The 12592-nt window shown below is 41.6% G+C and overlaps 2 protein-coding genes across 3 annotated transcripts; one reads left to right on the plus strand and one right to left on the minus strand.

The window, feature by feature from the left end:
• Nucleotides 1-595: 595 nt before the first annotated feature.
• Nucleotides 596-8461, minus strand: LOC146677539 (dual specificity protein kinase CLK4-like). Of its 2 annotated transcripts, none has more exons than XM_085423656.1 (13): nucleotides 8300-8461; nucleotides 6960-7120; nucleotides 4210-4447; nucleotides 3447-3543; nucleotides 3072-3138; nucleotides 2842-2958; nucleotides 2577-2743; nucleotides 2374-2468; nucleotides 2152-2281; nucleotides 1983-2065; nucleotides 1818-1897; nucleotides 1591-1681; nucleotides 596-1370 (listed from the first exon to the last, which is right to left on the minus strand). In XM_085423656.1, exons 1-13 carry the CDS (start codon nucleotides 8444-8446, stop codon nucleotides 1170-1172), a joined length of 1674 nt encoding a protein of 557 aa, XP_085279782.1. In that variant the 5' UTR covers nucleotides 8447-8461; the 3' UTR covers nucleotides 596-1169. The 2 variants fall into 2 exon arrangements, with proteins under 2 accessions (XP_085279782.1, XP_085279791.1); XM_085423665.1 differs by lacking the exon at nucleotides 8300-8461 and adding an exon at nucleotides 8181-8202.
• Nucleotides 8462-10847: 2386 nt separating this feature from the next.
• On the plus strand, nucleotides 10848-11977 carry tmem126a (transmembrane protein 126A). The gene has a single exon (XM_085423678.1). It carries the CDS (start codon nucleotides 11248-11250, stop codon nucleotides 11863-11865), a length of 618 nt encoding a protein of 205 aa, XP_085279804.1. The 5' UTR covers nucleotides 10848-11247; the 3' UTR covers nucleotides 11866-11977.
• Nucleotides 11978-12592: the final 615 nt, after the last annotated feature.

Below are 12592 nucleotides of genomic sequence, written 5' to 3' on the forward strand. Positions count from 1 at the left end.
AATGAAACAGATTTGGCTGAAATAATTGAGATCAGTCAGGAAAATCCGGGTTGGTTCCTGTGATTTAAATAAAAATGAATATATTATAGTAGTAAACTCTTCCAAGCCAATGCAGTCCATTTTATTTAAATGAGAGCAGCAGCAGAGGATGTTCAGGAGATATGTGGGCGCTGAAGGCTTGTTTTTGTCCATCTCTAATACAAAACAGGATCATTTACAAAGGAGAAAAAGAACCTGCACAGTCTTTAGTGCTGAACCAGTTACGGTCCTTTAATCTTAGAGGACAAAATCATTGCTTTAAAAAGGCCTTTTAACTAGTTTGAGATGTAAGTTGATCCTGTAAGTCTGACAGTGATCAGGGTTAGGTCACACAGACAGGCTGAAATCCTCGAACAATCTTCACTTAATATTCCCCCCTTTTATTAGTAGGACATCGCGCTAAGACGGACACGAGGCTCTAGTTCAGCTCAAGCTGCTACAACGAGCTCTAGTAATAATGGCCTCAGACTGTTTAAATTTTTCAGTATTTTAGCTGTTTGGCGCCATCATGAGGACATAGGCAACTACTGCAACCCATGTACAAATCCAAACTCAATAGTTTGTGATCTGTTTATTGAAAATGTATTTCACAAAAATTTACATAACCATTCAGTGGGAAAAAAAACGAAACAAAAACTACAAAACAAAAAACAAGCTTAGTACTATGTACAAGGATTTTCTGCCCCAATAGTTGTGTGTTTTATTTTATTTTTTTAAACATCAACCCTAAATAAATTACTCAAGACACTTAATGATTAAGAGATTCTCAATCTGTTCATTCACCAATGACCTATATCCCATTGCAAAGAGAGAACACTGACAAATCTGGACTTCAAAAAAAAAAAAAAAAAAAAAAAGTTCTTCCCGTACATGTTCAGAAAATACAATTTAAATTACATGAGCAAATAAATAGATATCAACTATGGTGGGTTCATTACATCACAAATGTCATCTATATGAATATAATTGGTTAACAAATGAGACGAAACAGTTTTCAGGGCAGGACACAGTGTAGTGGGGCAGTGGACTGATACAGTCAGTTTATCTACACCTCTCCCAGAGAGGCAGGAAGTGGAGACTGGCCTGAGACAGCCAGACTAACTGAGGTCACATGCCAGATGTCTACAGGTTCAGGAGCTGTCTTTTTTGCTGCTGTTGCTATTATTACTGCTACTGCGCCTGCTTCTGCCCCTGCTCTTGTGGTAGCATGCGAAGAAGGGGTGTCGGAGGGCTTGCTCAAGACTGAGGCGCTTAGCTGGGTCATACTCCATCATCTTCTCTATCAGGTCAAAAAGCTGCTGGTGGTCTTCGCGCTTTGACATCATGTAATGCTGATGACATAAAAAAAACAAAAACAATGACAACTGTTAATCAGTTTCTATGGGTTTGCTACTAAAGCCATTGTTTATTGCTTTACAACAACCAATATTTTCCAAGTTAAAGAGCACAATCGGGATAATTTGACAGAACCGAGAAAGTTGATTTTAACATTTTTCGATAAAAACACGTCTCCACCTCTGACTTACGGTCTTCTCCATCAGTTATTCTTACCTTGAGGGGTTTGCAGTGTTTCTTGACATATCTCCCAGCAGAGCTATGTACATCCCAATCCAGCTTGTTCCTGTGAACATATCGCCGTTTTCTGCAGAACATTTGTTTTTAAAGTCAATTCATTCCACATTGTCAATTCTGTATATAAACATGCCTAATCAAAATTTATATAATTTCTAGTTCTAAGTAAGTAATTTTAACAAACAGCTTTTTCAATCAACCCTTACTTTGTTTTCTCCAGGAGGTTTGTAGGAATGGGGCCCAGGACTCGCTCCATCATAGCAAGATGCTCTTTGCTGTCATGTGTCTGAATGAGGAAACAATATGACCTGAATTAGTTCAATGGCATGCCAAATAGCAGGATTGTGTATCTGCCATGTACTGTTACCTACCTGGAAAAGAGTACTTCCTAGATAATACTCAATGAGTATGCAGCCTACACTCCAGACATCGCAGGAATGATCCCACCCTAGATCTGAAGGACACCATGTAAAATCGTTTAGTCACCACCCCAGGGGTTGTCTCAAGCTTCAGCACGGTGCTTTAAAAACAGCTACTTACCTAAAATAACTTCAGGAGCACGGTAGTGACGTGTTGACACCACAGAGGTATGATGCTCGTGGTCATATGTGGCGTTACCAAAGTCAACAATTTTCACATCTGGATTCCTCAACGTTCGTTCATCTCTTTTCTGAGAACAAAATACAACCGTAAAGCTCCCACAGCTGCTCCCACATACAATATTTCACCTTTTACCAGTACTTGATATCAACAAAACCTTACCATTTCACGATTGTACTCCATATCATATTCTGACTCTATGAAGAGAATATTCTCAGGCTTCAAGTCTGTGTGCGTCAGCTTGTTCTTATGCAGAACTGAAAGACAAGATCACATTTTAAAAAACAAAACAATTTTAACCCCGATCTTTTATGTTAACTTGCTGAGCTTTCTGCACACAAACAGAGCAAGTATTCATTACTTACATTGCACAGCTCGAATAATCTGGTAGGCCATGTGTCTGATGTGGTCAATGGGGAAAGGTTGGAAGTTGTTTTCCTTGAGGAAATCGTATGTACTGAGCCCAAGCAGCTCAAAAGCAATACAAATGTGACCGTTAAAGTCAAACCAGTCCAGCATATGAACACAAGCACTTAATGGGAAAGGAAGGAAGAGAAGATGTTAATATACACAGCATGTAGAGCTATATAAATCTTAGTATGTTGTCATCGCTGTGTGATAATAACTTACTATCGCCTATCAGTGTCGAGGGAATTCAGCTGTTTAAGGACCTCTACCTCAGACAGAGCTGCCTCTCGGTAGCGGTCTATATTTTTAATGATCTTCAGAGCCACTCGAGCCCCATCACTGAAACAAAAGGAAATACAAGACTTTATATTTAAACCTAAAAGCATACAGCAGTAAATGACCACATTACATTAACAGGAACATTTTTCCTTTTCTTTCCTGATAGTACTTACTTTGAATGATCAATGCACTCAGCGACTCTCCCAAAGGCTCCCTCTCCTAGAGTACACACAATCTCATCTACAGAAAATAAAGAGTAGAAGTTAGACACTTAGCAATGACAGTAGAAAACTGACCTTTTGGTGGTTCACTGCCTGATGTTATATTGCTCTGTTTAGCTACACTACAGTAAAAGTCTTCTTAAGACTGGCAATAAACTCAGCAGTAAATGTAACACTGACAATCAATGTCTAAACCAAAAATGTAAGTCTACTGGACGAAATATTTCAGCCTCTAAATTAATGTTTGGAAATAAAAACCAGACAACAAGAGAGTGAAAGAGACAAAGTGTGAACAACAGTAGAAAGTAAAGGTATATAATTCTATACATCTCGCTCTTAGCATGTCTCCACTGTGATAGATGAGGTGACCCTCGTCATCATCCTCAAAACTCCTGGATCTTTTCCTGCGGTGATGGCTCCTCCTCTGCACCGGAACCGCCGCAATCCGCCATCACACCAATAACCCATCAGCCAGCCAGCACCAGGCCACCACAATGCGACATCGCCATTCATTCAACCGGACCAGGGGGGGGAGTTGTAGGGGTGGATAGATTCAGCCCGTTCAGTAACACCATCAGGCGAATGGACGGAAGGACGGAGCAGCCAAATTCAAATTCAGCCCCGTCAGAGAAATTGGGCGGCAGCCACCACATAGTGTGTGTTACAGAAGAAAAACATGGCAACAAGATTTACAGATGAGAGACTTTCTCAAAGTAGTACAGAAAAAAAAAATTAAACTTGATTACAGTCTTTCTACATGTAGCTCTTTTTAACTCTTCGGATACAGCTTTACCATTTACCATCACGTCAAATGACTGCCCACTATGATCACAGCAACAAATAATGAGTCCACTTTTCTCTTGCAAAACTACACTCACAATCCATTACTTCCTGAGTCCCCCCCCCCCCCCCCAAACGTTTCATTACTGGAAATCATGCTTAATAGTAAGGAGTAGGACACACGCACAGATACAGAAAGACAAAGAAATGGGTGTTAAGCATTGGCTAAACACCAGTGGTAATGATCCTTTCATCTTGGTGGTATAGATAGGAAGGGGCGGGGGTAGAGAGGAGAAGGAGGTTCCCGTACCGAAGAGGACATGTGGCGAGAGTGGCTCCGCCGGCGCCTTCTATCGCGGTGCCTACGGCTACGGCTGCTTCGCCTGCTGCGATTGCTACGTGCAGAGGACTTGCTGTAGTGGTGCCAATCGCGGTCTCTCTCCTTGCAGTTGCTTTCATGGCTGTCCTCGTCACAGGCCATGTCCCAGCTATGGTCCCTTTCTCGAGAGTCCAGTCTCTGGTTCAGATTACGGGTCTCTAGGTAGTGCCTGCAGTCAAACAAACGAGAACACAAACAGATGAAAAGCACGCATAAGGGCTCAGGTAAGAACAGTCCAGCTCCTTGTTTGTGATCAAGCTCTAAACTGAAGACTGGATGTGAGAGTGCTAATGATACGCTTATCGCCTGACACTCTATCCAGGAGCCTTTTATGTAACATTTGGAATTAGCAACCTACTGGTTTACAGCCACCAAACACCCCACATCCTGTTCAATAAGGGGTTCAACTAAAGAAAACAAATTTATTTATAGATTCAACAGAAATACCCCATTTGCAAGTTGGCAAAGCAACATGTAACACCACACTTCTGGGCATTTTTTTAACATTTATACAGCTTTTCATTGGCAGCCCAAGGCATGTCCTCTTAATAAAGCATTCACCTTGACAGAGAGCCACATTGGCAGAGTTCAAGTGCAAAACATTGACAGTTGATGGTGCGAAATGTAATCTGCGATTCCACACCTGTGCATCTTGGAAGCTGGTAGTCAACACCTTCATGGTACCATTTGAGCCAATAGAAAATTGAGTGTTAGGAAAATTCCATTTATTCCTTGCATAATTGTTTACTTGCATATACACTACCTTACTCGCCATTTCCACAATAAGGCTGAAAGTTTCCAGTAACTTGGCGCAAACTCCCACCTAGCATGTGATTTTAGCACCTAAGTATCTAAAAAAGACCAAGAAACCTTTAGAGCCTTAGCACCCTGGTGGTGTCAAGTGTCTTCCAAATGAAGTCTGCCTCTCTACAGAATTAAAATTAGAGTAGATCTGGAAAACATCTAATGTAACCTTATGAATCCTCAAGCATACTCACAAAAAGCTGGGAACAGCAAAACAAGTCTCCAACCCACTTTACTTTGAGTTTTGTGTTATTGAAAGGAAAAAAAAGAAAAAGAAAAGAATACTGACAGTTTAACGTGCACATTTAGAGTGTCACACACTGTCCATGAAGGTTGAAACGCAGTAAACATGACCTTGGTGGACACAACCTTGGTGAACACATTAAGTAAATGAACATTGAGTTTAAGGTTTACATAAGTGCTCATTATCCATTTGTATTATGGAGTATGCCTGTACAAGACAAAGGACCCAGTGTGTTCCAACAAGCTGAACAAGCAGGGCAAAGTAAATAAACCTGTCTGTAACAAGTCACCTTCAAGTACTCCACCCACAGTCAACACCAACTCCCATGCTCATCAAAACAAGAGCTTACAGGGCTTCTAACGCAATATGCCAAACCATTACTTCCAGCTCTAGATTGAAGCAGACACCATTGCAGGCTTTCATTCAAATTGGCTCAAGTTTGATTAACGTAAGCTGTAAAAAAAAAATAAAATGAAAAAAATCCTGTGTACAATACATTCAGTATGCATGCAGCTCAGCACCTACTCCTCTCTACCAGCAATTACAGAGACAGTGAAGACTTACAGCATTACAAAAATATATTTGTCCGTTATGAAAAAAATAAACCAATATAGATTAATACCAATTTATGGGCCTTTAGGGGTTTCTACACATAAGCACGATTTGTCCACATACTGCCAAGTAGTCCTGGTATTTAGAGCCATTTGATAAAAGAGTGAATTTATATATCATATTGGTGGAAGGAGAAAACCTCTGATGGACACCCTTTTATTTGGAAATGCAGGAAAAACCTTTAATGGTTTGTAAATATACTGCATCAGCCACATTGAGCAGGCCATTATTGGTTACTTGCCCCATATCGTGTTTTTGTGCTTCTCTAAGCGGCACAAATTGACTCATTAAGTACTGGTTGAAGGTACATTCATTTTTATTTTTTAAATTACAGTTTATTTGCACAGTTAACAGTTTTTCCCCAGTGTAACACTGTAACAACTAGCATTTTTTGTGCCAAGGTATGTACTGGTATTTTTGGCATTCCTGCTGATCGAGCTTCAAGGTTCAGGAGCTGTATATTTGGTTCTATGTTCAATTTGTTTTTTAAAGACCACTGAATGTTTTAAAGATATCAAAAATTTGCTATCAACTGTTGCAATCATGCAATGCCAGATTATACAAACAGCCTTTCCACAAAACATAACTTCTGCCACTAGAGGTCTCTCAAAACAATAACATCCAGTCTGATGACCTTCTGCAGGGGATTATTTTGTCTTTACAAGTCTTTCCAACATGAACTTTGTTCACAAGTGAAGTAATGTATTACGGGTTTTACTCATATTGGGTGTCTGACCCAACTAAACCTATCATACCAAACATTAGCTACACCTTTTGTTGCTAATATTTGACACAATTGACAGGTAAACCAATTTAAATGCAGTTATGCAGAATAACAGTATCAGTTTCACTGGGTTTAATGATTGTTTGAAATATATGGGATACTAGTAAATGAAAAAAACAACACTATTGGACCTCCAAGACATGTTATAGTCAAACAGTTCCACATTAAGCTGACATAAACCCTAAACACAAGCTCAGAATTTGAATAGGTATCCTATAAATGCTGACAGATATTTACCCCTCGTAGGTCTTGTGGTGTCGGTGAGTTCTTCGAGATTTGTTTTCTCTTTCGCTGCTGTGTGAATCTTGCCTCTTTCGCTTACGACACTCCATCCTCTCTTCCCAGCTGTACTCATCGAGCCAGATGCCAGGGGAGCGCATTCGCTTTGAGTGGCGCATCTGGAAGACATGATGGGTAGATAATTTTAAAAAAGGAAAACAAAACATGTCAATTGGGTAGAACTAAAGTCTACTGAAACTTCAGAAAGTGTTAAATCTGATTATTTATCATCTAGTGAACTGCATCCTACTGAGGTCATGGTCACATGACCTCAGCTACAGGATAAACAGCTTCCTAGAAAGAGCCCTTATCCTACTGGCAGAGATCCAATACCCTGCATTACACGTGAATGAAGAAATTTAAATTGTAGCTGAAATGCAAGCACTAATGACTAAGCAAATAATGCTGAAATCATTAACATAGATTTAACATTTTAGAACCTTAATAGGAATTTCATTTATAGAAAATTATTTGAATATGTTCTGAATTCAGCTTACAGTTATTAAACTTTTTTGTTCTGCTCATGTAACACCCTACCCACAACAACAGCCACATTAGCAATCTGATCATAGGACACGAGGCTTTGTGACTATTATAGCCACATTTTACGCAAGCTGTTCGGGGTAAAAGACAAAACAGGTAAATGGACAATAAGAAAACTAAATTTAGCCTAGTTTAAGATATCAAATATTTCATAATATGTTATGTTTGCCAGGTAAAGACGCATTAATACAACTGCAAAGCCCCAACAAACAAGTTATGAGGCCTAACGTGGACGTATGGTCGACGTTTTGACCCGGTAACCGCAAAGGGCCTTTAAGGGCTCCATGTTGTCCATCTACCACCTGCGCTTCTCCGCTTGTATTTGCACAAACTGTAAGAACTTTCAGTCAAACACAATCTGAAGCTTTTGCTTATTGCTTGTGTAAAACTGCTTAGCAGTGTAGGGATAAAGCACACGGTAGCTGTTAGCTGCAGTTAGCTTGTTATGTACACGTCGAGTACTTAAACCACCGCGAATGGTACTTTAGCAGGCTAATTTCATTGAAACAAACATTACATGATTATCTGATCGTACTTAAGAATGACTAACATTGTAGAAAGCAGCGCATCATATTCTGTTCAGCCAGTTATAACATTTCCGAGGAGGTGGAAGGTAATAATCAGACACGCAACTACCATGTTAGCAAGGCGTCGACTCTTGAAGCTCATGAGCAAACGCCAGCAGTAAAGACGCCCAATGACTGAAAAAACCGGACCAAATTAGTAATTTTCAGAGACAGGGGAATTCGTCTTACCTTTATTTCACAGTTACAAGTTAGAAAGCCGATACTTTTGCGGCTGTGTGGAAATATACGAACAAAGAAAGCGGAAAAACGGACCGTCCAGCCGTCTTCAAAAATGGCGACCTTCCGTAGAATCCGATGGAACTTTCTAAAACACATTCCATGACGCAATGCACAATAACGACGCCTATAGCAATGTCTTCTGGGACTTGTTGTTCTACGCTGAGTCTTTCAGACGGCCCTCAGACTTTATTCTATTTTATTTTATCTTATGTTTAAGTAAGATGTTTAAGTATATGGACTATATTGTGCCTGCGCCTTATGATGGCTTACCTACTTTATACACTTTATACATATTTCTTTTCTCTTACAGATTTGACTTATCTCTACAACTAAGCTGACCACTCATTATGTTTGTGGGTTTTTTTTTTCTTGGTTTGTGTGTTTTGTTTTTTCTGTGTCTGTGTGGGGGTGTGGGCTCTGAAACTCTCCACATCTCTCTTGTACACTCAGGAACTGTTATCTTGTATTCGTATTATTAGATTGGACCCTTTCTTTTTTCTTTTTGTACACCCACTGGTACTAATATAATTATGAGGTGGGAATGTATGTTTCATATTGTTTTATGTTCTTCAAAAAGAAAAAGGCATATTGTTCAATTTGTCTTTTGTAAAAATGGATGCAGAAACTTTAATAAAAATATCTGAGGAAAAAAAGAAAGCGGAAAAACGGACCGTACAGCCGTCTTCAAAAATGGCGACCTTCCGTAGAATCCGATGGAACTTTCTAAAACACATTCCATGACGCAATGCACAATAACGACGCCTATCGCAATGCCTTCTGGGACTTGTTGTTCTACGCTGAGTCTTTCAGACGGCCCACAACGAATTAGTTTTCCTGAACTAAACAAAACATTTTTTATGATCATAATAATTGTATTACTTAAAGAATCCAATGTTAAATAATAAACAGCTATTTCATGGTGTTTTTAGTATCTTGCCTTACTTACTAGAAAATAATTTTATTTTGACATTGCAGTAGGAAAAAACACAGCATCTTTCAAATGTTATATACCCATATATACTTTTTTCATTTCTGTTTTTATGCTGAACGTAAGTGGGTTTTTTTTTTTTGGTTTTTTGGGGGGGGGGGTTTTGTGTCCCGTTTGAATCTATAGCCATCAGAATTGTTGTCTTAAGGCCGAGAAAGATGCCAAGCGGATTTATTTTACCAAGTGGATCATCATGGCCTTGCCATATTGGTCCATTTGATTGACCTTTATTATGATTATGTATTTATTTTATTTTCGGTTGCTACAAACATGACAGACATGACTGGGCGATAGGACATGGAGAAAGAATGAAAGAAAGAGAGGGAGAGAAAGAAAACCAGAGGGGAGAAGAGACGGTGAGAAAGGGGGGAAGGAAGAAAGAAAAACAAACAAAACGCCTGGATCACCTGTATGGAAAAAAAAAAAACAGAAGAGAAAGCAAACAAAAAAAGAGCAACATAATAAAAACAGCACCATCACAATAAACTAGCTAGCAGTAGATAACAATAGATACTAAATATTAAACGATATTGTGCAGCACGCAAGATAGACAGCGCACAATGTGCTTTGAGGCAGCAGCCAAGAAAGGTGTAGTCCACGTCTGTGAACACCCGTGTGTACACCTGTGTGCATACCTGTGTGGATCAGCATGCTTGTATTCCAAAGGTTTCTCCATGTAACGATCTGCTAGGGAGTGTGGGGAGCCATAGCCCCGTCCCCTAGGGCATGAAGCAGGCCCCAGATATCCAGAGGCCCCAGAGTACGAGGACCCGAGGAGGACCACTAAAAGGGGGGGAACCGTGCCACCCTCCTGGGAAGAGCTGAGTAGAGCCCCAAACGAGAGGTCACCCCGCAGCTACAGAGCAGAGGCCAGAGGGGGTTGCATTGGCGTGCCCGCGGGCTCCGCGCCCAGCGCCCAGCCCCAGTCCACCACACTGGACCACCAACACACCAACGTCTGAGGGCATCAGCCACCGGCAGGGAGTGTGGTGAGGGGAGATAGGCCTCTGTACTTTGGAGGGCCTGAGATGTACCCAGAGAGGTTGAGTCTAAGACCCAACCTGACATATAGACACAGATGAACAGGCGCACGCGGACACAAACGTGCATTCCCACCCCATATACACAACCAAATACTCGGCACTCACCCAACGTGTAGACAGACACAAATAGACACTGCACAGACAGTCACACTCCCCAAACATGTGTGGGTGGGTGTGGTAGAGCGGGAATAGGGAGGCAGCTGAGGATGGGGAGGGAAGAAAGGGAGGGGCAAGCGGCCCCTCCCTGGGGCCAGCTCCCCCGCTGACCCCAGTAGGCACCCCCACACTCTGGAACCCACCAGGGCAAGGGGGCCCAGGCCCATCCGGACCGGGGCCCGCAGCAGCAGCACCGCCCAGCCCCACAGAGTCCGGGGCAGCCCACCCGACTCCACCCCAGAGAAAACTGCACCCACCCCATCATCCAATCCAATGCTGAACGTAAGTATTACCACTCCGTTTTATTATTGTTTTTGTGCTTTTTCAAACATAATAAATAGATCCTCTTCGCTCCTCTCCGCACTCTGAGTGGAAATGAGCAGTATTACTGTTGTGTGTGTTATGGGAAAATACTTTCCCCATATGACAGGAATATTCTGGGACAGGGTTCTGGGACAAAAACATCCGAGTGAAAACACTGAACGTGATCGTTTATATGTTGAAATCCAAGCTCATTGTTTTGTCCTAGGCTCAACCCTGCCTGGCAGGTTGCGTTCAGGGCACAAATACTCACATCGGCGCTTTGAATTGTGGGTAAGACATGTCTGCGCCCTGTCTTGTTTCCTGAAAGCACCTTGCTTACAGTGAACATCTGAATTATCCAAAGGTTTTCTGGCTGTAAACCGGCTTGATTCCAACACGCTGTGAACATGTCGGAAAATCCTCAGAAGAAGAGCACCTCTGGAAATGGGCTGACAAAAGCGGTGATTGCTGAAATGCTGTTGCAGAACTTCGAGAGGTTGCCTGACATTGATCAGAAAGTCTTCAGCTACGGACCCTTGTATCTGGGGGGAAACGCCGGACTTGCGGGACTCATATCCAACAGCTTGTATCGCAGAGCTCTGAACGTCAGACAGGCGCCCATCACCTCCAGCCTGCCCATGGCCGTGCTGCCCTTCCTGACAACATGCGCCCTGTACAGCGCAACCGTGTCCAACCCGCTCCTGTCCGGTGACCTCAACTGTCCCATGTGCTCCATAATACGAGGTGCAGTTGTTGGTGTGATCGGTGGTGGGGTGTACCCCATCCTCCTGGCGTTACCTATGAATATTGGCCTTGCTTCTAGGTACAGTACAGCTCCGATGCCAGAGAAGGGCAATATGATCCGCTACTGTGTGGAGATCTCCAGACCGGTCTTGAGGAGGATGAGGGCAGTTTTAGTCCTCCAAGCCTTCTTCGGCACCTACCTGGGATCCAGGCACTATGAGACATATACCAAACTGGCCGCGATAACATTTGGCCCAGGTGGAGAAGAACTCAAAGACTAAATGCACTGAACTATAAATAAACACATTCATTTGCAATGATCTTGATCACTGTTTTACATGGTATATCCCAATGCCTGAGATTGTCATCGTGGAAATAAATGTATTTGACGTATCTGTTCTGAAATCTTTTCTGGTTCGCCAAGAATAGATAAATTGTTATGTTTGCACTACCCAATATATGTTCTTTAAAATTAGAGCTGAACCAGTTGAGTAGCTATTTAATTACTTAATTACGTGTGCAGATTTTCTATATGTCTCTCTTATTACACTTGAAAACATTGAGCTTTGTACGGCTCTGAGATGTTCTAATGATTCTACATTTAAACCACAAGACTAGTGGTGATCTGATAAACTCTGGTGGCACCATTTCTGGTTTACTACATTCTGGGCTTTCTATATTAGGTTCTATAAACCAGTGAATCAATGACGTAGTAGCGTATCTGTCTCACAACCCACCACAAAAAACAGGTTATTGCCTGTAACATGACAAATGTGACCTTGACCTAGAGTACAGTTTGGCTGAAGACTGATCGTGTGTAAATTTTATTAAATTGTGACCAATAGTGTAGAAGCATTGCTTGTGAGTCGTGGACAGACGGTTGCCTTGTCATGGCATAAGAATGGCACAAGTTCATCAATCCACTGACAAGAATGGCTAAAAATAAGTTTGCATATTAGCAGATACTTGTTAATCTATGACAGGCCATTATCAGCTTAGCGATGTATT

This window comes from Rhamphochromis longiceps, linkage group LG2 (assembly GCF_057381845.1).
Source record: "Rhamphochromis longiceps isolate RC_006_pf linkage group LG2, R_longiceps_female_GT1.1, whole genome shotgun sequence".
NCBI lineage: Eukaryota > Metazoa > Chordata > Actinopteri > Cichliformes > Cichlidae > Rhamphochromis > Rhamphochromis longiceps.

What these genes read in the sequence shown, in the direction of transcription:
- LOC146677539 (XM_085423656.1), bottom strand. Translation starts at nt 8,446, where the DNA reads ATGTGTTTTAGAAAGTTCCATCGGATTCTACGGAAGGTCGCCATTTTT. An exon ending in CTCGACACTGATAGGCGATA is followed by an intron (nt 2,744 to 2,841) that starts GTAAGTTATTAT and finishes TTTCCCATTAAG; the next exon opens with TGCTTGTGTTCATATGCTGG. An exon ending in TGCTCCTGAAGTTATTTTAG is followed by an intron (nt 2,066 to 2,151) that starts GTAAGTAGCTGT and finishes GGTGTCCTTCAG; the next exon opens with ATCTAGGGTGGGATCATTCC.
- tmem126a (XM_085423678.1), top strand. Translation starts at nt 11,248, where the DNA reads ATGTCGGAAAATCCTCAGAAGAAGAGCACCTCTGGAAATGGGCTGACA.